Source organism: Grammomys surdaster, unplaced genomic scaffold (assembly GCF_004785775.1).
Source record: "Grammomys surdaster isolate TR1022 unplaced genomic scaffold, NIH_TR_1.0 125863, whole genome shotgun sequence".
In the NCBI taxonomy this organism is placed as follows: Eukaryota; Metazoa; Chordata; class Mammalia; order Rodentia; family Muridae; genus Grammomys; species Grammomys surdaster.
This window is the reverse complement of record NW_021620689.1, coordinates 493,844-520,275: the sequence shown is the minus strand read 5'-3', so window position 1 is coordinate 520,275 and position 26,432 is coordinate 493,844. Positions and strand designations below refer to the sequence as shown.

Sequence of the window (26,432 nt, the reverse complement as noted above, 5' to 3'; positions counted from 1 at the left end):
CGGGGCGCGGGGCAGCGGGCAGAGCGACGCGGAGCTCTGGCGGCGCGGACCCCGACGACGCCCCGAGCCTGCGCCATCCGGGTCGCCCTCGAGCGCCGGAGCGCCGCCCGGAGGCCGCCCTGCAGGTAAAGGCGGGCAGCGTTGTGGGGGTTTGGGCTGGGGGCCCCCCAGGGCCAGATGCAGCCAGGTGTCCAGCCCCGACGGGGCGCTGCGCCGCAGGCCCCAGTTCGAGGACAGGACCTGCAGGCGACTCGCTTTGGGGGTTGGCCGAGATGAGGGGGTGCTCACCCTTCCCCTGGACGTAAGGAAGAGAGAGCCCCCTGTTCCCTCCCTCTCTAACACTGGACAGAGACTCCGGGTATGTCACTTCACTTCACCTGTAAAACGGGAATAGCAAAACTGCCTTCGAGGAGAGGTTGAGGAGAGAGGGGGGAGGTGAAGGGAGACTCAACGTCTACCTTACCTTCTCTCCCCATCTTTCTGCCGTTTCTGATTCTCTGGCGACCTCCTAGTTATTTGAGTTTTCTGTCTCTACCCCAAGTTCTTTCTATTTGGAGTAACCTGGCAAACTCTACCACCGAAGACTGAGGCTCTAAGGAATGTCCTTCCCAGAGGCTCTGGACCCCCCCCACCCCCGCTCTCACTGAGACTTGTAGGGATGGAGGGGATTGTGTCTGACCAAAAGTGGCTCTGGTCCCAGGTCCTTAGAATAGCTTTCTGGTGTCTCCACCACACGGGTCCCAGGAGGCTCCGAGGTAGAGAACAGCTATCAGCCAGAAGACTTCTGGAGTTACACCCAGGACGGACCGATCTGAGTTTGCTTGGAGTATGTGTGTGGTGAGTGTGAGCATATCTGCTGGAAACACTCTGTCCGGGAGAACAGCCTAGATTCCTCACACAGAAATGCGTCTGACCTTTCCGGGTGCCCAGAAGTCTTCCTTCACTTGCCTGCCATAGAAGCTGGGGGAGGGGAGGACAGAGATGCTGGAGGGTGTGCATATGGGGGTCTCTCGGTAGAGATAACAGGTCCTTACTAGCCTGGGGAAAGGGAACCCCCCTTGGGTCCCGGGAGGAGTGGGGGGGGGTCACAAAGAGAGCTGGCAGTCTTGGTGAGGAGTCTAGCCTCCCCTTGAGCTGATGAATACAGATGGAGACATGGATACACAGAACCCTCTGAAAAGATAAGTCACATACAACCACGTTCCCTCCCACTGAGACTCACACACAATCACACCCCGAGTAAAGACTCATTAGACAGACAGACAGACGACAGACACACACACACACACACACACACACACACACACACGACCACACTCTTCCCACAAATGCTAAAACAATGACACGCATGTGTACACGAGGTCTCCAACAGACACACAGCAGGCCCCATGTGGTCCAGCCAGACATCCTTCCACAGGATAGTTGTACACACACACCGGTTCACACTCTACATGCTCACTAGGGTCTCTCCGGTTTCACTTCGCCTACCCCAGTGAACATGAGCGTTTCCACTTTGGCCCAGAGGAAGGGAAAGAAAGGAGGGGAGGGAATGTGTCTCTTAGCAAGAGGGAGGGAAAAGATACCAAACGCGGCTGTCAGCCCAAGCCCCCAAACCCCACAGCTTCCCTGCTCTGGGCCCCAGCCAGACCAAAGGATATGAGTCCAACTTCCCTGCCCTGCTGGCCCTAAGCTTACTCCAGAACCTCAGCGACAGGCAAGGGCCTCTTTGTAGGGAAGTGGCGGCGCCTCAAGTGAACAGGTCCTGAGGCTCTTACAGAGTTGAGTGGATGAAGCAAAGGCACCAACACCTCTCATATGGAGTGTACCTTTGGGTTCTGGGTGCCCGTTGAGGTACACAAGGAAGGGAGGTACTGTGCAAACCGGAATTCAGGGCTCAGGGGAGAGGAGGAACAGCGGTAACTCTGTAAGGATTTCCATGATAATGAGAGTTTTGTTAGTTGGATCATACAGTAGGGAGTTGAGGAACCATACTGTTTTGAAGTCAGGGTTCTTAGGTTATTATCTAGAGACCTGGGTGTAAGCTGCCTACTGGTACAAACTGGGAGGGACTGGCTGTTCTGTGCTAAACATGAAGGGGAACCCTTCATCTTCCAAGCAGGGAGATCTTGGAGGAGGCCAGATAGTGTGAGGAGAACAGGATGGTAGCTAAGTGAGTGGTTGCCATGGGGATGAGAAGAGGGGTTGATTAAGATGGAGTCATCTTGGGGGAGAGGGATGGTGGTGGCGCAATCCCATCATTTGGGAGGCAGAGGCAGGTGGATCTCTGTGAGTTGGAGACCAACCTGGTCTACAGAGCTAGTTCCAGGACAGCCAGGGATACACAGAGAAACCCTGTCTCAAAAAACCCCAAAAAACAAAAAAACAAAAACAAGAAAAGGGGGTTGGGGATTTAGCTCAGTGATAGAGCACTTGCCTAGCAAGTGCAAGGCCCTGGGTTCCGTCCTCAGCTCTGAAAACAAAGACAAAACAAACAAACAAACAAAAAACAATCCAAGAAAAGGAAAGGAAAGGAAAGGAAAGGAAAGGAAAGGAAAGGAAAGGAAAGAAAAGCATATACTCATCCGCTTATGGGATCCGCAGAGGCCGGGCGGGAGCTTTGCACTGTCCTTACAGGAGACATGAGATTGACTTCCAGTCTCATGAACTATAATGATTGGGGACTGGAACTGGGTATGGCCATGAGTTGGGGGTTGTCTCTAAAAGGCACTGAGTGTGTACAGAAGCCAGGGTGCACCTAAAAGGCCAGAAAGTGAACACACACACACACACACACCCAGATATGAGTCAGGGGAGCCATGCTCCCTGAGAGAGAAGTTTGGATCTCTCTGTTCTCTGGTCATTTCCAGAGTAGGGAGGGTACAGACAGCAGGTCTCCAGTGAAGAGAGCATATGCAGAGTCAAGAGATGGCCCTGGCACTGCCTGTCTCTGTGCCTCAGTTTCCCTATTGTCAAAATCCCTTTCCGGGACTATTTTTTACCTGTTGGAAGGCGAGGGAGGGGTGGTCCCAGGTACCTTTGTCATACAAGTAGCTCCCAGAACGTTCTGAACAGTATGCCCGCCACCTCCCTGGTTGGATCATGGAGCATAGAAGTACTGACCTCTTTCATCCAGATTGTTTGGGAGCTTTGAATGGGAGATTAACCATTCCCATGGGGATGGATGGGTGTGTCTGTTCTTAGAGAGGCCTGAGGGTGGGGGCCAGGGAGCTGGTGGACACCTTATGGGGAGAGCCAGGCCAGCATTACTGGCTATCTAGGGATGGGATTAGGGATTTAGGAGGGATCATCTGGGGTCAGCAACCAGGGGCAGAAGTGAGGGACAGCAGGGGCCTGGGCCCAGACCTCCACAGAAGCAGCCTTCTCTCACAGGCCTATCAGGGACCTGGGGTGAAGGGAACCTCATCAAACTACCTTAAGCTCTTTAATTTTTTTCTTTATTTTTAACAGATTTTATTTATTGTATGAATTTTTGCCTGAATGTATGTCTGTGCACCACATGCACACAGTGCCCTTGGAAGCCAGACGTGGATAGTAGATCCCATGAGACTTGAGTCACAGACAGTAGCCACCATGTGGGTCCTGGGAATTGAACTCGGGTCCTCTGGAAGAGCAGCTAGTGCTTTTAACCACTGAGCCATCCTTCCAGCCCAGGAACCTATAATTTCAATTCCTTTTGCTGTCTCTTTAAGAGAGAATATAACAGTTAAGAGTTCGATGTGGATTTATTGTTCGTTAGGCCCTCTGTTGACATGTTTCTAATCCTGTAGGAATAGTACAAGGCAGGGATCGATAGCTCATCCAACAGAACAGGGTAGGTCAGTAGTTAGCGTACTTGCTGAGTACAGGGCTGGGATTCCCAGCCAGGTCTGTGATGACACCCACCTCTGGTCCTTCTTATTGGCCTGATTCTCTTCACTCTGGGAAAGGAGTGGACAACTGTCAGCATCTTCAGTTTGCCACACATCTCTGTAACACATTTTTTTTTTTCCAGAGAGGAAGCAGTAAATATCAGAAGGTCAGGCCCATAGGGAGAGTTTGGCACAGGGAGGGCTAGGTTTTTTAGTATCTTAGTGGCCCCTGGCATGGATACCTAACAGTAAGGGACACCAGTTCCTTCAAACAAGGGCTCTGAGCCTAGGGTCTTGGCCTCACCTGTCAGCGCTGACTGACTGCCATGGGACCTCAGTGGCCATGCTTCTGAGATGGGCCAGTGATGCTGGCCTGGCTTATGATGGAAACTGAAGGATGGGAAGCCATTTTTCTTCTGCAAGCTCCCAGAAGCCCACTCTTTTCTTCCCCCATCCCCGGTCTCCTTATGTAGTTCGGGCTGGCCTGGAACTCTCTGTGTAGCCTAGGCTGACCATAAATTCACCATCCTCCTGCCCTAGCCTCTTGAGAGATAGAATTTCAGGCGTGAGCCACCACGCCTGGCTGAAGCCAACTTTTTGGCACCCACCCCTTCCAGCATCCCAGTCCTTAAGACCAGGAAATTCTCCCTTCTGTCTAGCCGCCTTCTCTCCCACTGTGCTGGCTGCTGCAAAGCTTGCGTGGGCCCTCCAGGCCACACTCCTGACGGGCGGCCACGAGCTTATTAGTTCGTGGCAAACATTCTTTTCATAGTTTCTGGAGCTCAGCAAATCCAATGCTTAAGCCGAGAATGCAGAGCCCCCTCCTGCAGTGGCGACAGGGACTGGGGAGGGGGTGGAAACCCTGGGGGTTAGCCAAAGTGGGGATGAGCTGAGGGGATGTGGCAGACACCCCCCTCCAGGAACGTTCCAGAGCAGGATGGAGAGTTATCTTCAGCAGCTTTGAACTTAGCCAGCGTGGCTCCAAGCTCTGGGACCATCCTCTACTGTCTTGCTGGTGAACTTGGGCAAGTGACCCATTTGTGCCTCAGTTTCTCATCTGTGAAGTGGGGTTTAGAATTCTTCACATGTCTGCTGGGAGGTGTCACGGTGATGACATTTTAAATAATTATAGTTGGACGTGTATTGAGTTCCCTACTGAGTCCTGTGTGCAAACATAGCATGTCTGATCCTTATATAAGTTCTAGGAAGCAGAGAGTGTTTCCGTATCACTGATGAAGGAGTCAAGGTGCTGGCTGGTGAGGTTGTAAGAACACATTCAAGGAGCCAGAGAGATGGCTCAACAGGTAGAGGTGCTTGCTCTCAAGACTGATGAGCTGAAGTCAACACACAGGACCCTCATGGTGGAAAGAGAGAACTGACTCCCCAAAGCTGTCCTCTGACCTCCACACTGGCCCAATGGCATCCACAACCCTTTCCCCTTAATAAGTAAATGAATATTAAAAAAAATAAGGTGTGTAATATACTCCCGTGTGCTGACACAGGAGGATTGTATTGCGCCCAACACAGCGTGGGCTTTATAGCAAGACCCTGCCTCAAAACAAAGAAACAGATAACCAAAAAAGTCAGCTTCTGCTGCCTGGTTTGTCGGCAGAGAGAACAAGAGGTCAAGATCATCCTGGCTACAACTGAGTTGGAAGCCAGCTGGGTTAAGGAGACTGTTTCTCATACTAAACAGAACAAAAGCACACACACACACACACACACTTGAGTGTTTCTTTTCTTTTCTTTTTCTTGGTTTTTCGAGACAGGGTTTCTCTGTGTAGCCCTGGCTGTCCTGGAACTCACTCTGTAGACCAGGCTGGCCTCGAACTCAGAAATCCACCTGCTTCTGTCTCCCAAGTGCTGGGATTGAAGGCATGTGCCACCACTACCTGGCCTCTTGAGTGTTTCTTGAACCCATGATTTTTTAAAAAAATAAGACTCTTGGATCTGGAGAGAGGGCTCAGTTGTTAAGGGCACTTGCTGTTCTTGCAAGGGACCTGGATTCACTACCCAGAAAAAGCATGGTGGCTTACTCACCATAAACTTCGGCCCAAACCCCCTCTCCTGGCTTCTGTGGGCACCAGACATGCAGGTGGTGTGCATACATACCTCCAGGCAGAACATTCATACAGAAATAAATAAATCTAAAACAAAAACTGTTTAAATTGGGCATGTAGCCTCGCCCTGCCCACAGGGGGCTAGCAATGGACCCTTCTCCAGCAAGCACCACCCTGCAAGAGCTGAGCTTTCTTGCCAGGCCCTTGGGAATCCTCAGGGCCTGTGTTTGGAATGCTATGGTGAGAGCTGGGCCTGACACCAGGCTAGCCCACTTGGGGACTTGGTACCTTTCAGAAACTTGTTGGTAGGGATAAGGATTGTCCCTCTCTGTGTCTGTTGTGGGATTTAGCTGTGCAAAGGGGAGATGTCACCAGAGGAAGAGGGAGAGAATTAGGGCATTGAGAACAGAGCCACATTGAAGAAAGCTCAGGCAGGGCCCTGGTGCACCCATCCACCCGGCTACCTACACTGTAGAATCTCTGGAGGGGGCTCCTGAGGCCCTCAGTAGAGGCTGTCCACTCTGTGGCCAGTGTTGTCTGTCTATAGTTGTGTTATCTGGGTTGAGGTGGCGTGGCAGCATGGGTAGGGGAGAGTGGATTTGGCAAACATGATCTTACTCTGTAGGAAGCCCAAGTATGGGGGCTGTGGCCACTTAAGGACCGGCCAGACCTGCTTTCTTCAAGGTAGACCTTGGAGAATGGATACGGTTCTTCTGGCCCTCCATGTTCCTCCTCAAGAAAACAGGACAGGAGTTCCAGTCTGGCAAGGCGGGGGAGGGGGGAGGTGTTAAAAGTTTGCTGAGGATGGGGACTAAGGGGAGGTGAAATGGCTTAGTGAGTCAGGTCCTCTCCTCCAAGCCTGGGGACCTGAGTTTGAGATCAAGACACAGGTAGTGGAAGGAGAGTAACGACTCTTGAAAATTATGTCTGACTACTAGGTGTGGTGACACGCCTTTAACCCCAGCACTCAGGTGGCAGAGGCAGGCGGATCTCTGAGTTCGAGGCCAGCCTGGTCTACAGAGTGAGTTTCAGGACAGCCAGGGCTACACAGAGAAACCTTGTCTTAAAAAAAAAAAAAAAAAAAAAAAAGGGAAAGAAAACTATTTTTGACCTGCACATTGGTGAGCTGAGGCGTGCATGGCCCTCCCCCAATAATAAAAAAAATGTAATAAAAATGTTTTTAAAGTTATGCCTGGGATGCGGCCAGTGCTGTTCTGTGCATAGTATGGATTTAAGATTTATTATTTGTTTCATTGGATGTTCATGGGATTTAGACACTGCTATTAGTTAAGCATGTGCAGCCAGCTTTGGGCTGGACCCAGGTCTCTGACCCTGACACTCAAAAGGCCTTCTTCAGCTGACCCCAGGCAGCACTCTCAAGTAAAGTCACCTGTTCCAACCCCAGGCTAGCAAAATGGTTTAGCAGATACAGATGGATGCCGTACAAACCCAGTGACCTGAGTCTGGCTCCCAGAACCCAGGGTGGAAGGAGAGAATTAATCCCTCCAAGTTGCCCTTTGACCTCAAGCACGGGTGTGTACCTGTGTGCATTAGCAAAGCTTTCACAGGACGGGGGTGTTGGCTCAGGGCTTAAGACCACTTGGCCTTGAACTATGTGAATTTCTGATCCTCTGGCTTCTACCTCTTAAGAACTGGAATTACAGATATGTGGTACCACACTGAGTTTATGTGGTGTATCCAGTGCTGGGAAGTGAGTTGAGAACTTTTGAATTAGGCAAACACTAACAAGCGAACTGTATCCCCAACACTAGTTTGTGTATGTGTACATGTGTGTGTGGTCCTGGGGATTGAAACCAGTCTTACACTTGCCCCCTGAGCACTATCCTATCTCTCTAGATTTTTTGTTCTAATCCTCCTTTGTACCTTCTGTGTGTTCACGATTTTGCCACACACCATACCTTTAGTTCTCCTGGCCTGGATGGCCAGTCCTTACCTCCAAACAGCTCAATTCAGGTTGGTGGCCAAGACTCAGATCCAGCTTAGATCAAATGTCCCACCCCCCACGCCCAGTGAGGAGGACCTGGTGGGCAGCAGGAGGTTTGTATTGAGGGGTACAGACTGCCCATCCCGGCCCCAACAGCCAGGTCAGGAGCTCAGAAAGTAGTCTCTGCTGGGGTTCTGGTGTTTACTGTAGCCAGGGTGTTCAGGGCTCAGCAAGGTGGAGAGCCAGCCAGGAGCCACGGCTTTGGCATCAGGCTGTTAGTGCAGCCGCAGAGAAGGCCAGGCTGTCAGAGTTTCCATGGGATCGGGCCGAGGCAAGCAAGCAGCTGAGGGAGAGAGTGACGAAGCCTCCTTCTTCCTGCCAGGTGGGCTGGCTGGGTGTCCCCTCTTTATCCACTCAGAAGTCATGTCTGGGTCTGGACAATGGCCCCCAACTTCTCTACCTACCTATACTGTTTGTTTGTTTGTTTGTTTTTTAAACAAGTATTTTGAGACAAGGTCTCATGTAGCCCCAGCTGGCCTTGAACTCACAGTGTGGATGAAGATGACTGGATTCTATTGTTTCCACCTTCCAAGTGCTGGGATGACAGGCATGTATCAGGCACCTTATCAGACTTATGCAGTACTGGGGATAGAACCAAGTGCCTTGTGGGTGTTAGGCAAGCACTCTCTCAACTATCTTACATCCTGAGCCCTGAGCTAGGGCTTTTGACAGAACCTGGTACCATGTTTTCAAAGCTCGGGCTACTCCTATCTCCCACTCCACTGCCTTAAATGGTTCCCCGTTGATTTCTAGTGAAGGCAAGTGTGACTTCCAAAGCTTGTCTTCTTGATACTCTCTTGGTTCCTGCTGGTCTCCAACTCCAAGGACTTCTAGACCATCCCAGAATCTCCCAAGCAGTTTCCTACAGCCTGAAATTCCTTTACTTCCCTCATCTGGTGCTTAGATTACTATTCGTCTTTCAGAATTCAGTTTGAATGTCCCTTCTGCCACACAGCCTTCTAGTGGAAGCTCATTGTGGAGGGACAGTGTGGGCTTCTCTGGGCTTCTACAGCCCCGGAATCTTAGCCAATTGTGTGTGTTGGGGAGGTAGGGGATTTTTTATTTGAGACTGGTCTTACTATGTAGATCAGGCTAGCCTCGAACTCACAGAGATCTATGTGAGTACTGAGATTCGAGGGCCAATCCTGTGGTGATGGCTTTTTGAACTGATGTTCCCTGCTCCTAAAGGGCAGGGGTGGAGACATCAGTATGAAGATGACCACTTCTCCATCTTAGGGGTCACCCCCAGCCAGTCCTAATATAGAGACCTGAGTTGGCCAGAACAGGGCACACAGAAGGGGTTTCCGCAGTGCCTCAAACCAGAACTGTCACTAAAAGCATAGATTAAGAGAGGTTGCCCGGCAGTGGCTGCGCACATCTTTAATCCCAGCACTTGGGAGGCAGAAGCAGGCAGATTTCTAAGTTCGAGGCCAGCCTGGTCTACAGAGTGAGCTCCAGGACAACCAAGGCTACACAGGGAAACCCTGTCTCAAAAACAAAAAACAAACAAACAAACCAAAGTGGGGGGGAGAGGTTGAGAGTGGCACTGCCTGACAGCAGGGGACCTCGGGGTGAGGAGGGGGCCTGCTGGGCTCCTGGTCAGGTGCCATGACTAGCCGAGGGTGGCTGACTGCTCCTGTCATTTATTCCCAGATTCTGCCTCTGCCGGGACGTTCGTGGCCCCGCCCACCTGAAAAAGGTAAGCTAGATCTGGGGCGGGGTTTTCTGATATCCAAGGCTTGGAAGAGCAGTGTAGTTCATCGTCCCGGTAAACTCACTGGCTCCTGCGGCAGTAGCGGCCCCTCCTTCCCAGGCGCAGGGTGCCCGTGCCGCCCGCTTCTCCTGCAGGTGACCTCAGCTCCTTGTGCTGTAAAATCCCGGCCCAAGTCGGAAGCAGCTTTTTCTCATTTGTGAACTATCTCGCCTCGCTCCCTGGCGCGGCCGTGTTTGCTTGGCCCCGCCTGAGTTCAGTGGGCTGGCCGCACTCCCGCCGGCTCCCTCCCTGCCCAACGCGGCCTCTCCCGTAGCCGCTGCCGCCACCACGCAGGGAAGCCGCGAGGCCCAGGAATCTTGGCCGGCTGGAGCGACAGCGGCCGAGGGTGGCGCTCCGGAAAAGGCTGCAAATGGGAACCAGAAGGCGAAGAGCTGGATGGAGGCTAAGGAGGTCCGGACTGCCAGGCAGAGGCTGGGTGGCTGGGTCTGGAGACCCTCCAGTCTGTTTTTGGTCAGAGGCTCAAGAGCTCTGCTGGAAGCTAGTACAGAGTGGCACCCGCTGAGGCCATAGCCCCCGATGGAAGGAGCCAGCTTTCTTGGCTACCTGCCTGAGGGTGCGGTGGCTGTGGGTCATCTGTCTCAGCCTGGACATTCTTACCTCCCTGGCTGGAGATTTGGTGGCGATGAGATGTTTCTCCAGGGGCTAGCAGGTGTCTAGACTCACATGGGCAGAGGCCAGGGCCTGGCATTAAATGTAGTCACCTGTAAGGAGGGAGGGCATTTGGCTAGCTTTCGGTTGGCCCAGGCCTGAGGAATCAGGAAGAGCAACATAGACCAGTCCCTGATCAGACCCCCTAGGACTGGGCCCCCGGTGGAGAGTGGCCTGGTCAGAGCCAGCCCTGGAGCCCCAGATGCAGGCTTTTTTGAGTACTCGTTGAGTGATATGGAAGAGAGGGCTGAGGTGGGGTATGTGAGGAGGAGGCTGGGAAGGCTGCTTGGAGGACGAGGCACTCAGGAGGGGCTTTGAATGAGAAGAGAAAGGGAGAATGGGGGTTCTAGGCAGAGAGGGTCCTATAGGCAACTATGGGAAGGTGGGTATGAAGTTGAGGGCACCCAGGGCTGTGGAGGGCTTGTCTTATCCCCAAGGTAGAGAAGCCAGCTCTAGCCACAAGACCAGGCTTTCATCTGTAGGTAGTTCCTGTCTCCTAGTGCCACTAGATGGCTCCTCCCTTCAGAGATTACACAGCCTTCCCCTTTCCCGATGGGTCATGTGCTCTGCCCATAGTTTGAATCATTCTGCCAACATATGACCCTGATGTCTTCCTCCAGTCTCCTCCTCGTGCTGTTCCCTAAGCTGCAGTCCCCTGTGCAACAGGTGTGGGTCACTGGCACCGCTGAGTGGAACTGCAGCTTGATGGAACAGTCACTGTGAGCAGAGGTATACTCTTAAGCTCACAGCCACCGGGGTGATGAGGTTCCAGGCAGCTCCTAACCTTTAGGACAACCCTTACCCACACATTTAAACTAGGGGGCTGAGCCAGAGAGATCCAGTAGACCCCCACCCCCAGTTTCTAGCCAGACCTCATCCAGGGAGGCAGACACAGAGCTGAGGTCAGCATGCACAGGTATGGGCTGTCCACACTGGCCTTGCAGAAGAACTTGTTACCTGACCAGCAGCTCACAACTGGCCGGAGCTGGACCTCACTCAGGGGATAGACACCTCAGTTTGTCTGTCACAAGGGCATGGGAGAGGGTTGAGAGAGTCACTTGCATAGGCAGTGGAAATGGGGACACAAACACACAGGTCTGAGTGGAAGAGACAGATGCTGAGACATGAGGAAGTCATGAAAGACTGGTAACTGGTTCTCAGGGCTCCTCTCCAGCTCTTAGACACGAAGTGTGTCCCCACAGTAGGACCTCAGTGATAGTTCAGCACATCCATAGACTTTCTCTGTGCATCCTCCAGAAGCCATGTGAAAGGCAGAACAACAGAAATGTAGCCTGTGAGTGCTAGGGAGCCAACAGAGAATCCGGAGCCCACAGGCGCCATGGGCAGAGCTGTGGTAACAGGTGGCCCGCTGTCAGGACTCATCAGCACAGCCTAGAAGCTTGGCAAGATGCAGATGCTGGGTCTGCACCAGCTACATCCATCCTGATGACCTGGTACTGTGGGGGCTAGAGAGATGGCTCAGTGGTTAAGAGCACTGACTGCTCTTCCAGAGGTCCTGAGTTCGATTCCCAGCAACCACATGGTAGCTCACAACCACCTGTAATGGGATCCGATGTCCTCTTCTGGTGTGTCTGAAGACAGCTACAGAACTCAAATGCATAAAATAAATAAATAAATCTTTAAAAAAATGTGGAGGATGACAGGTTAAAAGTGGAGGTGGAGTGAAAGGGTCCTGTGGCTGTCCTGTGGGCTTTAGCAAACACTAATGGGCATGCAAACACAGGTACACACACACACAATTTTTGGAGACAGAGTCTCATGGAGGTCAGCCTAGTCTCTTGAACTCGCTATGTAGCCAAGGATGACCTTGAACTTGAGAGTCTCCTGTCTCCACCTCCCAAGTTCTGGGATCATAGGTGTTTGCCACCACACACCCAGGGTTTTGTGCATGCCACACAAACCCACTAACTGCTGAGCTACATCCCCTGTGCCCTCAGTAAGGTCATTTATCAAACCTTTATGGAGTGTCTGGGTTGTACCAGCCTCTGGATCGGTCTTGTTTGTTTGCTTGTTTGCTTTTTTTCAAGGCAGAGTTTCTCTGTGTAGCCCTAGCTATCCTGGAATTCATTCTGTAGACCAGGCTGCCCTAGAACTCAGATCTGCCTGCCTCTGCCTCCCAAGGGATTAAAAGCATGCTAGACCACCGCCTGGCTGTGCTATATTTTGGAGTATAAGGTCTCTATCCGGGCCGAGGCTGTGGGGAAGGGATAGAACTCATAGTGAGGGCTAGAGGAGCCAAGTCCACAGGACTGGATCTGCGGCTCGAAGGGAATGGAATAGGTATGTTATGTGGAGTTACGGCTATGTATAGGGAAGTCTCTTCTAACCCTGCCAAAGCATTGCAGGGGGCGTAGAGTCTGCATTACCATATAAGGAAGAAAGGGCCAGCGATGATGTTCAGACTTTTATCCTGGGCACCTGGGTTGCAGGGGGGAAAGGAAGTTGGGAGGAAATGACAGCCATGTGGGAAGGCGGGGCCTATGTGCACTGGGTGGTGGAGACTGGAGACCGACCGTGCCAGTACACGGTGATGGAACACGATCTGGGGACACGGCTCCCTGTGTCCTGGAACTACGATGTGTACAGTCCAGAGACCCTGAGCCTGAAGCAGTGTGTGGGAAGGCTGGGCAGAGGAAGAGGGTGACCCCGGCCTGGGGTCAGGCAGGTCTGGACTGTGCACGTGTGGGGCAAGAGACTGGACACCACACAGGAGGCATCCACACTGAGACCCCGGGGCGAAGTCTGCCCTTCACCACCTTTCTCTCCAGGACTCAGGAACAGGGAGGGTCTTAGAGTTGGCAGTGGAGGCTGAGGGCCTGAGCTGGGTCATGTCCCCTGCTCACCCCTGGGTCAGTTGTCTTCAGCAGATAAACCTGCCCAATGTTCTCTCTCCACTAACCAAAGAAAGGTCTAGAAGGGAAGAACATGCAGACTTTATTCCTTAAGACCTTATGCTTTGGATGGGGGCAAGATGTCACTTTTTATCCGGAAGGTTTGTGGCTGGATTGAAGGACAGACAAAGCAGCACACCTGGAGGGTCTGGTGGCTCCCGCGATCTCAGTTGATCTTTTTGCTCAGGACGCTGGAGGTTCAGAAAGGTTAAGTCACTTGGCCCGCTAGTATCCCCCAGTCTAAGTAGCTGTGCTGGGAAGCCAAGCTTTAGGAGGGTTAGGAACTGCACTCACCTGACAGGTGAGGGAAGACAGAGCCTTGAGACACCAGAGAAAGGGGGGGGGGGGAGAGGCTGGGGAGTGGGGACCAGGCACGGCCAGGGGCTCTGCAGAAAGTCTGCACCACAGGAAGCGGCTCACAGCATACCTGTGGTTTGGCGGACCGGCCTCCGCGCCTCCCCGCCGCTGCTCGCGGAGCCGCCGTCTGGGGTGCTGGGGCCTGGATTCTGCTCGAGTCGGGTTCCACCCGTTCCCACCCCGGGGCGGGGTCACAGCAGCCTCACCCTGCGCCCTGTGTCCCGGCCCCTCGGCACCACGGACCAAACGGCTCGGTCAGGGGTGGGGGGTGGGGTCGGAAGATGGAGCGGGAACGCACCTGGGGTGGGACCCTGGGGAGGGGTACGGGGAGGGGAGAGGTCGGCCAGCGCCTCCTCCCACCTGGGTCCGGACGCCCTGGGGCGCCCGCTCCCAGCCAGTCTCCTCCGCCTCTGGGAGGAGGCCAGGCTGCCCCAAAACGCTGACTTGGACGAAATGGTGTTTTACGGCGATTTGTTGAAAAGGGGGGAAATCCCCGTTAAGGACTTGCAGCTGTCCAAACACCGCGTCTGCCCCGCCGCCGCCCGGGCGCAATCCCCTGAATCAGCGTCTCCTGAACGCGTCCCACCTCCGAGGCTCCGCGCCCCTGCCATCCCTGACCTCGATCAGTCCACACCTCTGGAGAGGTCACCAGAGACGGTGATGGCTTGCCTAAGGCCACACAGCCAGTCATGGGCAGAGCTGGCTGGAGCCTTAGTACTCTCCTCCTGATCTTTCACACACAGACACAGACACAGACACAGACACAGACACACACACAGACACACACACACACACACCAGCTTGGCCAACCATCCCTGCTGGCAGAAGGTGTAGCAGATGAATTGTTCCCTTTGCTCCACACTTCTGGAGCGAGACTAGTCGGTGCAGAGTCAAGTAGTCACCGGAGAAATGTTGGAGCGAGTTGTTGTGTTCTTGGTGATTGATGGATTGAGGTAGTCTGGCCTCATATTTGCCAAGCAGTGAAGGATGACCTAGACATTTCTGTGCTCTTCCTGCCTCTGCCTCAACCCCCACCCCAAGGCTACAGGTGTGCGCCACCATATCTAGCTAGCATCATACATCCTTGAAGTCTGACGGTGAATTGATCTGGTCACTCATTGTGGAGTCTCGCTGTGTGCCAGCTTGGCCATGTGGGGACAGGAAGAACAGGAGTGCTAAACCAGGACATAAGAGCCAATCCTGGCTCCACAGACAGAGGCTGTGTGAGGCAGCCAATGGACTGGGCGTCTCCAGCATGCCAGAACAAGTGGGAGTTATCCAGGTGGAGCCGCACCAAGGCCATAGAGTCCCCGGGCCTGGCGCACAGGCCCACACAGTGCCACCTCTAGGTCATTGGCTCTTTTTTTTTTTTTTTTCAGCCCTGAACAGGCTCAGCCTCCACTCCCTAGCCTTGTGCCCAGCCTGGCTGAAAGCCTTTTTTTCTTGACATTCTCTGCTTTGCTGCCTGGCCTGACCCTTGGAATGTTCCAAGCTCCCATGGCAGGAAATCCTAGTGGTTACAGCTTTAGTTTGTCACAGGTCTCTGTCCTAGCCCTGTCATTGCTGTCCCCCAAGCTTTTGCAAGCATCACTGTGCTTCTCTGAGCCTCTGTCTCTAAATCTGCAGACAGGCCCTTCCTCATGGAAAGGCATATATATATATATATATATATATATATATATATATATATATATATATTTTTTTTTTTTTTTTTTGAGCAAAAACGGTTAGGCCATGACGGACATTTATGGGCTATTGCTTCCCTTTCTCTTCAAACATATACCTAGTATCAGACCTGGTCCCTGACCTTTCTCTCCCCCTGGCCCTCCCCTCCCTCTCTCTCCCCTCCCCCTCCCCCTCCTCTCTCTTACACACACACACACACCAGTGGTTGGTGGAAGTCATTGGAATGACATGCTAGGTAGTACTATGGGGAGGAGTCAAAGTCCCTTCCAGTAAGACCCCATACTACGCAGAACTCAAGGTTGCATTAGCTCTGGGTGCTAGCCCTGCTCCTGGGTAGCACTGGGACGTTTCCTTTGGTAGCATGCCTGCTTGGGTGCCTTTCTGGTTCTATCCTCCATTAGCGCTAACCTAGTGTAAGAAACAGGTTGGGTCTTTCCAGAGCCAGGTCTGTCCCAGGTCTCCTTGTGATGATGTCATGACTTTTAGGCCCTGGGCTAAAGTAAGCCAGGAGCCATCTTGGCTTCCTCTGGTACCTGCTGGACACTTGGTCCTCTCCCCCTGCTCCCCATCCCTGCCTACCCACCAGTCAGAACACTCTAGCTCTAGACAGCTATTATAGCCCGTCCAGAATGTTCCAGCTCAGACAGCCAATTCAAGAGGACCCTGCCCTGCCAGCTCAGGAGAGGTGAGGAGGTAGTGGCAGGAACCGGGCTCCTCTGCCCAGGTTTAGGTTCTGCCTGTAGCCTTGTTAGTGAGGACTTTCTACCCATTTCCTCTTCTCTAGACCACAATAGCATCCCCATAGGCTGTAGTGAAGGTTATATGTGAACTGTTAGGACAGTTTTTGGTCTGATTCACCATCAGCATCTAATAAAGCCAGACTGATCGGGCAGTGGTGGTGCACACCTTTGATCCTAGCAGTAGGGAGGCAGAGGCAGCTGGATTTGAGGCCAGCCTGGTCTACAGAATGAGTTCCGGGACAGTCAGGGCTATGCAGAGAAACTCTATTTTGAAAAAAAAACAAAACAAACAACAACAACAACAACAAAATCCACATGGAGCTGGCTCAGTGGTTAAGAGCATCAGCTGCTCTTCTAGAGGTCCTGAGTTCAAATCCCGGCAACTGCATGTTGGCTCACAACCATCTGTAATGGGATCTGATGCCCTCTTCTGGCATGCATGTATATATGCAGACACAAAACTCGTAAGCATAAGTAAATCTTATAAAAAGAAGAAAAAGAAATTTTAAAAAAGAGAAGAAAAAAACAAAAACACAACAACAAAATACAGCCCAACTTGTACACTGCAGGCTCGGCCAGATATGTACATTGTAGGCTCAGCCAGACCCTTTACACTGTAGGCTTGCTGAGTCTTGGCATCAAGTCACAGCCAATAAGACCGGTGGTGCATCCTGGGGAAGATTCCTAATGAGGCCTCAGCTTCTGAGCAAGACTTTTATAGTCTAAGTAAGCATCTCTCCCACCTCTCTCCCTTTCCCTTTTTCCTTTCCCCCTTCCTCCTCCCTCTGCTAAGGATGGAACCCAGGGCTTTACACATGCTAGGGAACCCCTTAACCCCGAGCTGTACCCTAGCCCTAAGATTCTCTTTCCACATCTCAGCTCAAGGGTGACCTTTATATGAACTCAGTGGGCTCCATGAGAAGATCACCTTGACTTTGACACACAGGGACCCCAGTGATAGGTGTTATTGTCAGGCTGAGGCTCAGGGACAGTAGGGGTCCTTTGCGGTCACAGAGCTGGTAAGTAGTGGAGCTGAGATTTGAACCTGAGAGCTGGGCAGTGGCTCTATGGACCTTCCCTGCAGCCCCTGCTGAGAGCAATGAGAGCCGCGGCCCCACCTCACAGAGGGCTTTGCTTCCTCAGGCTCTGTGGAGCCCAGAGTAGGGATGTGAGGGAAGCATGCTCTTCACTGGATCAGATCATAAGTTCAAGGACAGCCAGGGCCACAGAGAGATCCTGTTTAAAAAAAAAAAAAAAAAAAACAAAAACCAAAAGAACGACAGCCTATTGACATGTAATTCACACATCCATTTAAATGTACAGTACAGGGTTGGATCCATGGCACAGCTGGTAGAATGCTGCTTAGTATGGAAGAAAGCCTGGATTTAATCTCTAGTACCAAGTAAACCAGGCACAGTGGCTCACCTGCAGTCCCAGCACTCAGGAGGTGAACTTGGGAAGATCAGAAGCTCAAGGTCACCCTCAGCTGTGTAGTGAGTTTAGCACCAGCTTGAGGTACATGGGACCCTGCCTCAGAAACAGTTAATGTACAGTGCATTATTTTTAACACATAGTCTCACTATATAGTCCTTACTGACCTGAAACTCACTACATAAACCAGGCTGGCCTTGAACTCACAGGAATCTGCTTGTTTCTGACTCCTGAGTGCTAGGACTAAAGACGTGTGTCTCCATGCCAAGTTTAAGTTTTAATTTAATTTAATTTAATTTTCTATATATAGGTGTTTTTCCTATCTATATATTCATATAAGCATTGCCTGATACTAGCAGTGGCCAGAAGAGGGGGATGGATCCCCTAGAACTGGAGTTATAAGTGTTTTCAAGCCAATGTGTGCCTTGAGTGGACAGAGTCAAGCTTAGGTCCTCTGGAAGAGCAGCCAGTGCTCACCACTGAGCCATCCTGCTAGCCCCAGACCTTAGCTGGGATTATAGTCTGTGCCACCAAACCCAGATCACAATCCATTTTCAAACATTTCATTACCTCTATGTAGAAGACCACGTCTGTGAGAATCACTCTCCGTTTCTCCCTCCTTCAGTCCTCAACAACCCCTGATCTACTTCCTGTCTCTATGGACTGCCTGGTCTAAGCATTTTAAAGAAATGGATTCAGAGCTGTGGTGTAACTTAGTTGGTTAACCACACATGAAGCCCTGGGTTTGATCCTGAGCCCACACACTGGATGTCACCCTCCATGTCAGTATTCTGATACCTGTTTTTATTTTTTATTTTTTTATTTTTTATTTTTTTCAGAGCTGAGGACCGAACCCAGGGCCTTGCGCTTGCTAGGCAAGCGCTCTACCACTGAGCTAAATCCCCAACCCCCTGATACCTGTTTTTAATTCAACGTATTTACTGAACAGAAAATATGTGGCACTTTCTTTTTAATGTGTGTGTGTGTACAAGCACACATGCAGAGGCCAGAGGAGGTTGTTAGACACATAGCTATGACTGACTTTAATTTTTTGTTTGTGTTTTGAGACAGAGTTACTCTGTTTAGCCCTACCTGTCCTACCTGTTCTGGATCACTGTATGGTTCAAGGCTGTCCTCAAACTCACAGAGATCCTCTGTCTCTGCTTCCCCAGCGCTGGGTTAAAGGTGTGCACTACCTCATTTCACCTGGCCATTCTTTTTTAAGTTTAAACATTTTAAAACATGATTTATTATTTCACATGTCTGTGTGTGTTCTGCCTGCATGTGTCTGTGCACCATGTGTGTGCAGTGCCCACAGTGGCCAGAAGAGGGCATCATATCCCCTGGAACTGGAGTTTCAGATGGTGTGAGCCACAGTGTAGGTGCTGGGAATCAACCTGGGTCCTGTGGAAGAACAGCCAGTGCTCCTAACTGCTGAGCCATCTCTCCAGCCCCTGCAGTTACCTTATTTATCTTCTGTTCCAAGGGAGTATCTTTGGGAAGAGTGTGCTTATATATTCTTTCCTGATGCTGTTTCTGCTGGTAGCTGTTTTGTGCCAGTGACTTCTCTTAAGGACATACTCTTGGAAAAGATCACATCTTTAGGCTGGGAATGTGTCTCAGCTGGTAAAGTCCTTGCTTGGCATGTGCAAAGCCCTGGGTACAATCTCTAGCACCTCATAAAACTGAGTTTGGTGGGTCACACCTATCATCCCAATACCAGGCAGGTAGGGGCAGGGGTCAGGAGTTCTAAGTCATCCTTGGTTGTCTACGAAGTTTGTGCTATCTTGGATTACATGAGAACTTGTCAGAAGGAGGAGGAGGAGGAAGAAGAGGAAGAAGAGGTGGAAGAGGAGGAGGAAGAAGAGGAGGAAGAGGAGGAAAAGCAACCAACTGTGGTGTCATGTAGCTGTAGCCCCAGCAGGAAGAAGCAGGAAGCTTGAGGCCAGCCTGGTCTATGTAGTTCTGGGCCAAAAAGAACTACACAGTGAGACTTTCTCAAAAACAAAACAAAAAGGGAGGGAGGGTTTCAGAATACCTGCAGCTAGGGGAGGGAGATGGGGTAGGAGGGCATGGGGAGCAGACCTAGCTGGAAGGACTTGACCCAAGTGCTAGGATTGGTCCTGAGCCTGGGCGGGGGAACTGTGAGATGGAGATGAGGAAGGAGGGGAGCAAGCCGGCAGAGATTTGGATACCGAACCCATGAATTAGCTCTTCCAATTCCTCTTCCTGAAGGCATCGGACAGCTGTTTTGATTGGGAAAATGAAAAGAATTTGTGAAATGGGCTGGAGAGATGGCTCAGAGGTTAAGAGCACTGGCTGCTCTTCCAGAGGTCTGGAGTTCAATTCCCAGCACCTACATCTGTCTCACATCTGTCTGTAACTCCAGATCCAGGGGATCTGACACCTTCACCCAGACATACACGCAGGCAAAACACCCTGGTGGCTCATAACCATATATAATGAAAGATCTGGTACTTTTTTCTGGCATGCAGGCATACATGCAGGCAGAATGTGTATACATAATAAATAAATAAATAAATAAATCTTTCCAAGAAAAGAATTTGTGGAGCTGGGCAGTGGTGGATCACGCCTTTAATCCCAGCACTCAGGAAGCAGAGACAGGCAGATATCTGTCGAGGCCAGCTTGGTCTACATACTAAATTCTAGGACAGCCAGGGCTACACAGAGAAACAAACAAACAAACAAACAAAACACCACTTTCTGTCATCTGCATGGGGTTACAGAGGGTTGTAAGCTGACATGTGGAATAGTACCCAGGTTATCTAGAAGGGCAATCAGTTCTCTTAAGTACTAAGCTATCTCCCTAGCCGCTATGCCCAGTTGTTTTTTTTTTAATTTATTTTATGTTCATTGCTGTTTTGCCAGCATGTATATCTGTGTGAAGGTGTCAGATCCCCTGGACCTGAAGTTATAGACAGATGTGAGACAAATGTGGGTGCTGGGAATTGAACCCAGGTCCTCTGTGTTCTTAACCTCTGAGCCATCTCTCCAGTCCTATATCCAGTTTTTAAAAGCATTTTTTGGCCACACAAAATGGCTCAGCAGGTAAGAGCGCTTGCTGCAAAGCCTTATGACTTGCATTTGATCCCTGGGACCTGCATGGTAGAAGGAAAGAACCTATTCATGCAAGTTGTCCGCTGACTGCCACATTCATATGTGCCCCTCCCTCAAATAAATAAGCAAAATGTAATTTAAAAGGCATTTTTTTTAAAAAAAGTAGTGCATTGTGTGGAGAGCATGTATATCGTTCTAGCTTCCCAGTTATGCTTGCCTTCATTTGGGGCTGTTATGGATAATGTAATGCCAGGAACATTTGCATATAAGATTTGCGTAGATATATTACCCTGTTATATTTGCCCAAACTCCTGTGGTGAGTATAGTATTTAAGCTGGTAGAACCCATGTCCTGTTCCCTGAGCTCAGCTAAGTGCTGTGGATAGCTGGGACTCGAAGGGCTGTGCAGCTGTCTGAAGGCATTTTGAAGACAGAAACTTGAAGGATAAATAGAAGGTAAAACTGAGGCCCAGAATTACGAGGCTCAGCCGGGCGGTGGTGGCACACACCTTTAATCCCAGCACTCGGGAGGCAGAAGCAGGCGGTTTTCTGAATTCAAGGCTAGCCTGGTCTACAGAGTGAGTTCCAGGACAGCCCGGGTGATACAGAGAAACCCTGTCTCAAAAAACAAAATAAAACAAAACAAAAAAATTTACGAGGCTCCTGGGGCCTGGGAGCTATCCTCTAAGGAGTCCTGGGTGACAGAGTAAAGGTTGCAGGGAGAGGAAGGGAAGGTGGGGCTCAAGATAAGGCATTGGCTTCTGGCAGTATAGCGTCCAGAAGGACATCAGTGTGATGGGGAATCACAAGGATCCACGTCAAGCCCAGACCTGCATCCCCTATGTCATCTAGATACTAGGGTTGGCAGGGACACCAATATGCCCGTGTTGAGATGAGAGTTTACATCTCTGAAGAGCCCCGGTGGTAGGTGGGACTTGGCAGAAAGCGGAAAAGGTTTGCTTTAGCAAGGGATATGCTGAGGTCGAGCTGGTTCTCAGAAGGTTCTATCTGGATGCTGATACTCGGCTGGGTGAGACTGGTCAGGTTTGGAAGAGGTTTAGCAGACACTATATACAGACCAGTGACTTTGAGATTTGCTTTTGAATAACAACAAATCTGAGCTCGTGTTCCTGGTGGCTGGTTTGGTGACAGCTGTCCTCCTTCTCCCTGCAGCACATCTACAGACGACATGCAGGGGGCTCTGATACCCTTGCCTTCGCTGCTGTTGTTGCTGTTGGGGTGTGGGCCAAAAGTGTCCTCTGGCGGCGGAGCTGGGGGTGCAGCTGGCTATGCCCCGGTAAAGTATGTGCAGCCCATGCAGAAAGGACCAGTGGGACCGCCTTTCCGAGAGGGCAAGGGCCAGTACTTGGGTGAGAGCCTCCCTACTCAGCTATACCTAAGACCACTCCCCTGCTCCCTAAATCTCTCCAGACCCTCCAGACCACAGCTCCTCAGTGTCCAGCTGAGATCTTCCCACTTCCATTTATTCTTCCTATGTCTGGACCAGGGATTCTCAGCTTTAGAGGGCTGGAAACTGGCTGTGGTTGACTGATGAAGGAGGTTTTCATATGGGGACGAGGCCAGGCAGGATGATTGATAGGTAATGGAGCAGCTTGACTGGTCTGTAATACGGGTTATTGGCGCCACCTGCTGGTAGGATGGTCATCAGGCCTTGCAGCCATAAATTCTAAGTTTATTGGGCAAGGCCTGGCTGGGAAGTTGGGTACAGGGAGCCCTGGATAAGGACTCCTGCAGTGCTCCCAGGATAGCAAATGGACAGCTCTGGACTCCTTCTGTTCTGGAGGAACCTCTCTGGGAGTGTGCTCTATAAGCAGATACAAAGCCTGTCCCTCCACACTGCTCTCCACATTGCCATGGGGGAATGGATGGATGCAGTATCCAGTTTCCATTGTCCAGGTCCCTGACTGTCCCCTTCTCTCTCTTTCAGAAATGCCTCTACCGATGCTACCGATGGACTTGAAAGGAGAGCCAGGACCCCCTGGGAAGCCGGGACCTCGGGGTCCCCCTGGGCCTCCTGGCTTCCCGGGAAAGCCAGGCACTGGAAAACCTGGGGTCCATGGGCAGCCAGGCCCTGCTGGCCCCCCTGGCTTCTCCCGGATGGGCAAAGCTGGTCCCCCAGGGCTGCCAGGCAAGGTTGGACCACCAGGGCAGCCAGGGCTACGGGGAGAGCCAGGGATACGAGGGGACCAGGGCCTCCGGGGGCCCCCAGGACCCCCTGGCCTTCCTGGTCCTTCAGGTATTACTGTCCCTGGAAAACCAGGTGCCCAAGGGGCTCCAGGGGCTCCAGGATTTAGGGGGGAGCCAGGACCCCAGGGAGAGCCTGGACCCCGAGGAGATAGGGGCCTCAAAGGGGATAATGGAGTGGGCCAACCAGGGCTGCCTGGGGCCCCTGGGCAGGCAGGTGCCCCTGGGCCCCCTGGTCTGCCTGGTCCAGCTGGCTTGGGCAAACCAGGTTTAGATGGGATACCAGGAGCCCCTGGAGACAAAGGTGATTCTGGGCCCCCTGGGGTTCCAGGCTCTAGGGGAGAGCCAGGAGCTGCGGGTCCAAAAGGACCCCCTGGGGTAGATGGTGTGGGGATACCAGGGGCAGCAGGGGTGCCAGGGCCACAGGGTCCAGCAGGGGCTAAAGGGGAGCCAGGGCTCCGGGGTCCCCCTGGCCTGATAGGCCCTGTTGGCTATGGGATGCCAGGAAAACCAGGACCTAAGGGAGATAGGGGCCCAGTTGGGGCCCCAGGGCTCTTAGGAGACAGAGGTGAGCCAGGAGAGGATGGGGAGCCAGGGGAGCAGGGTCCACAGGGACTTGGGGGTCCACCTGGCCTTCCTGGATCTGCAGGGCTTCCTGGTAGACGTGGCCCCCCTGGGTTAAAGGGAGAGGTAGGACCTGGAGGTCCCCCAGGAGTGCCTGGCATTCGAGGTGACCAAGGGCCTAATGGCCTGACTGGAAAGCCTGGGCTCCCTGGTGAGAGGGGACTTCCTGGGGCCCATGGACCCCCTGGACCAACTGGACCCAAGGGTGAGCCAGGTTTTACAGGTCGCCCTGGAGGGCCAGGGGTAGCAGGAGCCCTAGGACAGAAAGGTGACTTGGGGCTTCCTGGGCAGCCAGGCCTGAGGGGTCCCTCTGGAATCCCAGGACTCCAGGGCCCAACTGGCCCTATTGGGCCCCAGGGTCTGCCAGGCCTGAAGGGTGAACCAGGCCTTCCAGGGCCTCCTGGAGAGGGAAAAGTGGGGGAGCCTGGCTCTGCTGGTCCCATAGGGCCTCCTGGAATCCCCGGCTCCCCAGGGCTCACAGGTCCTCCTGGGCCCCCTGGGCCTCCTGGGCCTCCTGGTGCTCCCGGAGCCTTGGATGAGACTGGTATCGCAGGCTTGCATCTGCCCAATGGTGGCGTGGAGGGGGCTGTACTGGGCAAAGGGGGCAAGCCACAGTTTGGGCTCGGTGAGCTGTCAGCCCACGCCACTCCAGCCTTTACCGCTGTGCTCACCTCCCCATTCCCTGCCTCAGGCATGCCGGTTAGGTTTGACCGGACTCTCTACAATGGCCACAGCGGCTACAACCCAGCCACTGGTATTTTTACCTGCCCGGTGGGAGGCGTCTACTACTTTGCTTACCATGTGCATGTCAAGGGCACCAATGTGTGGGTAGCCCTGTACAAGAACAACGTGCCCGCCACCTACACGTACGATGAATACAAGAAGGGCTATCTGGACCAGGCCTCCGGAGGGGCTGTGCTCCAGCTGCGGCCCAATGACCAGGTGTGGGTGCAGATGCCCTCAGACCAGGCCAATGGCCTCTACTCCACCGAATACATCCATTCTTCCTTCTCAGGATTCTTGCTCTGTCCCACATAACCCGTGGGGGGCCCTGCTGCCCTGGCCTCCTCCTCTTTAGCGATAGAGAGACCTTTCCAGTTACAGAGATCTCCGTTGGAGAAAACGCTGAACAGAGGCGGCGGCGGCCTTGGCCCGAGAAGACTGACCTGCTTTCTGTAGGCTGAGGTCGTTTCTGGAAGAGGTTGGCCTAATTTCCTTTCCCCCAGGTGCACTGTGGGGGTTGTTCTCCTGTTCTGGACCTGCCTGGTCTGCAGGCAGCACCCCAGAGCACCCATCCTGGCCCCCTGGTGAGTCCTGGAAGCCGCTGGGAGAGATGACCTTCCTGTTGGCCTTAGATGGCCTGGAATGAGCCCAGGGCTTCCTGTGTTCCCTGGGTCTCTTCCAGCTCCCCAGGAGCCTCCAGCACCAGCATGCAATACATTAGGTTCTCAGAGGCTTTTGTTTCCTTTTGGGAGAAAGGAAAAAGGGACTGGGGACCATGGAGGCACTCCATACGGATGGACGCCTGGAGTGACGTGAGCTCAGACCAGTCCTGGCAGGGACAGTTGTATGGCCCTTGCTCCTGGCCTCTGGGAGACTCCTGAAGCAGCTGTCTGTGGAGAACTGTGAGGGGACATGCATGGATCAGAGGCAAGCTGGTCGCTTTTCTGTTTCCCCTGGCTATCGCCATTGGTTCTGACCCTTCAGCATGAGGGCGGACAGCCACGGGCTGTGGTGGGACTCTGTGTAGTGTCTACAGAGATTGCAGAGCCAACCAGGACTGCCGATCAAGCAAACATGATGCCCCTCCCTCTTTCCTCTCACCTGCTGGGGGTGGGGTAATTCTCTCATTATCAGACTGTTAGGGGATGCTTGGCAACCCCATACTAAGTGTTGTCTTCAAGGCAGAGCGCCTCTTGTTGGGCTCTGAACAGAGGCACACATGCTTGTGGGTGAAGAGTTCTGTTTCTCCTTAATAAGAACCACGCTGTGGGTATTTAGAGTCTACTAGAGGGGCTCGTCTGTGGGCACTTCCTCTCTCTCTGCCCTCTGCTTCCAATTTCCTGTTCTCAGCAGTGTAGGGCCCAGGAGGCTAAAGCTCTGGAAGAAAGGATGCCAGCAGGCCCCACTGGAATGAACTGGCTCTAGAGGCTTCTACCATCCTTCTTAATCAGGATGCTCCTGCAGGAAACAGGCGGGCTTGCTTCCCAGCTGGGCTCAGCACTGCAGGCCAGGGATGGTGGACATTCTTGCCTATGTTAAGGTTGGCTGCTTTCTCTGTGGTTCTTCAGCCCTCCCCTAGTTAGCCCACTTCACTGTGTGAATCCGGGACATCAAATAGGCAATCCAGGTTGTGCTCCAATTGGGCACATTCAACTGCCCATGCTGACAGATTGAGGATGAGGGTCTAACCTCCTCCCCGGCCTTCAACTGCAAAGCCTAGCAGACTTCGGGTTGCAAAGGGGAATCTGCCTGCAACAGTAAGAAAAAATTCTGCCTGGGACTTTGCGTCCTTTTTTTCTGCCACACCAAAGAGAATCAGCTAGAATCTCAGAGCATCCCTGTTGGGCCCTTCCAGTCTCCTCCTTCCCCGGGTCAAAGCCACTAATCTGCTGGGTTCCGATAGTCAGAGATTAGTCGGCTTCCAGAGGAAGTCCTGAAAGTTGGCTCAGGGCAGAGCTGGCAGACCCCACCCGGAAGCCTTTAGTGAAGGATTCTGAATTGTCTGTGGACTGGAGCTGTAGGTGTCACTGACCAGCTTTGACAAACAACGTCGGGCTTTAACAATGACAGCTACACTTACCTTGTGCATTTTTGTATTTTGGCTCTTTTTTTTTTTTTAAGATTAAGGTTTTCCACTCGGGATTTCATTTCTAACCTGGTGTAGGACATTCCTCTCTACTTCCCACGTACCCCATGTCAGGTTCAGGGAAAATGCACCAGGGAATCAGAGAAAATGGGATTGCTTTTTGAAAACTACAGTACTGTTACTGGCCACCCCCAATAAAACCTGTTGTAGAAACACACGCTCTGACTCTGGCCTC

The 26,432-nt window shown here is 52.4% G+C and overlaps 1 protein-coding gene across 1 annotated transcript; it reads left to right on the top strand.

Annotated features, from left to right (window-relative positions):
• Col8a2 (collagen type VIII alpha 2 chain) lies at window positions 1-26,414 on the top strand. Its single transcript, XM_028790132.1, has 4 exons — window positions 1-125; window positions 9,588-9,633; window positions 21,733-21,929; window positions 22,508-26,414. Exons 3-4 carry the CDS (start codon window positions 21,749-21,751, stop codon window positions 24,424-24,426), a joined length of 2,100 nt encoding a protein of 699 aa, XP_028645965.1. The 5' UTR covers window positions 1-125; window positions 9,588-9,633; window positions 21,733-21,748; the 3' UTR covers window positions 24,427-26,414.
• Window positions 26,415-26,432: the final 18 nt, after the last annotated feature.

Coding starts and splice junctions, on each gene's coding strand:
- Col8a2 (XM_028790132.1), top strand. CDS start 21,749: ATGCAGGGGGCTCTGATACCCTTGCCTTCGCTGCTGTTGTTGCTGTTG. Junction 21,930..22,507: donor GGGCAAGGGCCAGTACTTGG/GTGAGAGCCTCC, acceptor TCTCTCTTTCAG/AAATGCCTCTACCGATGCTA.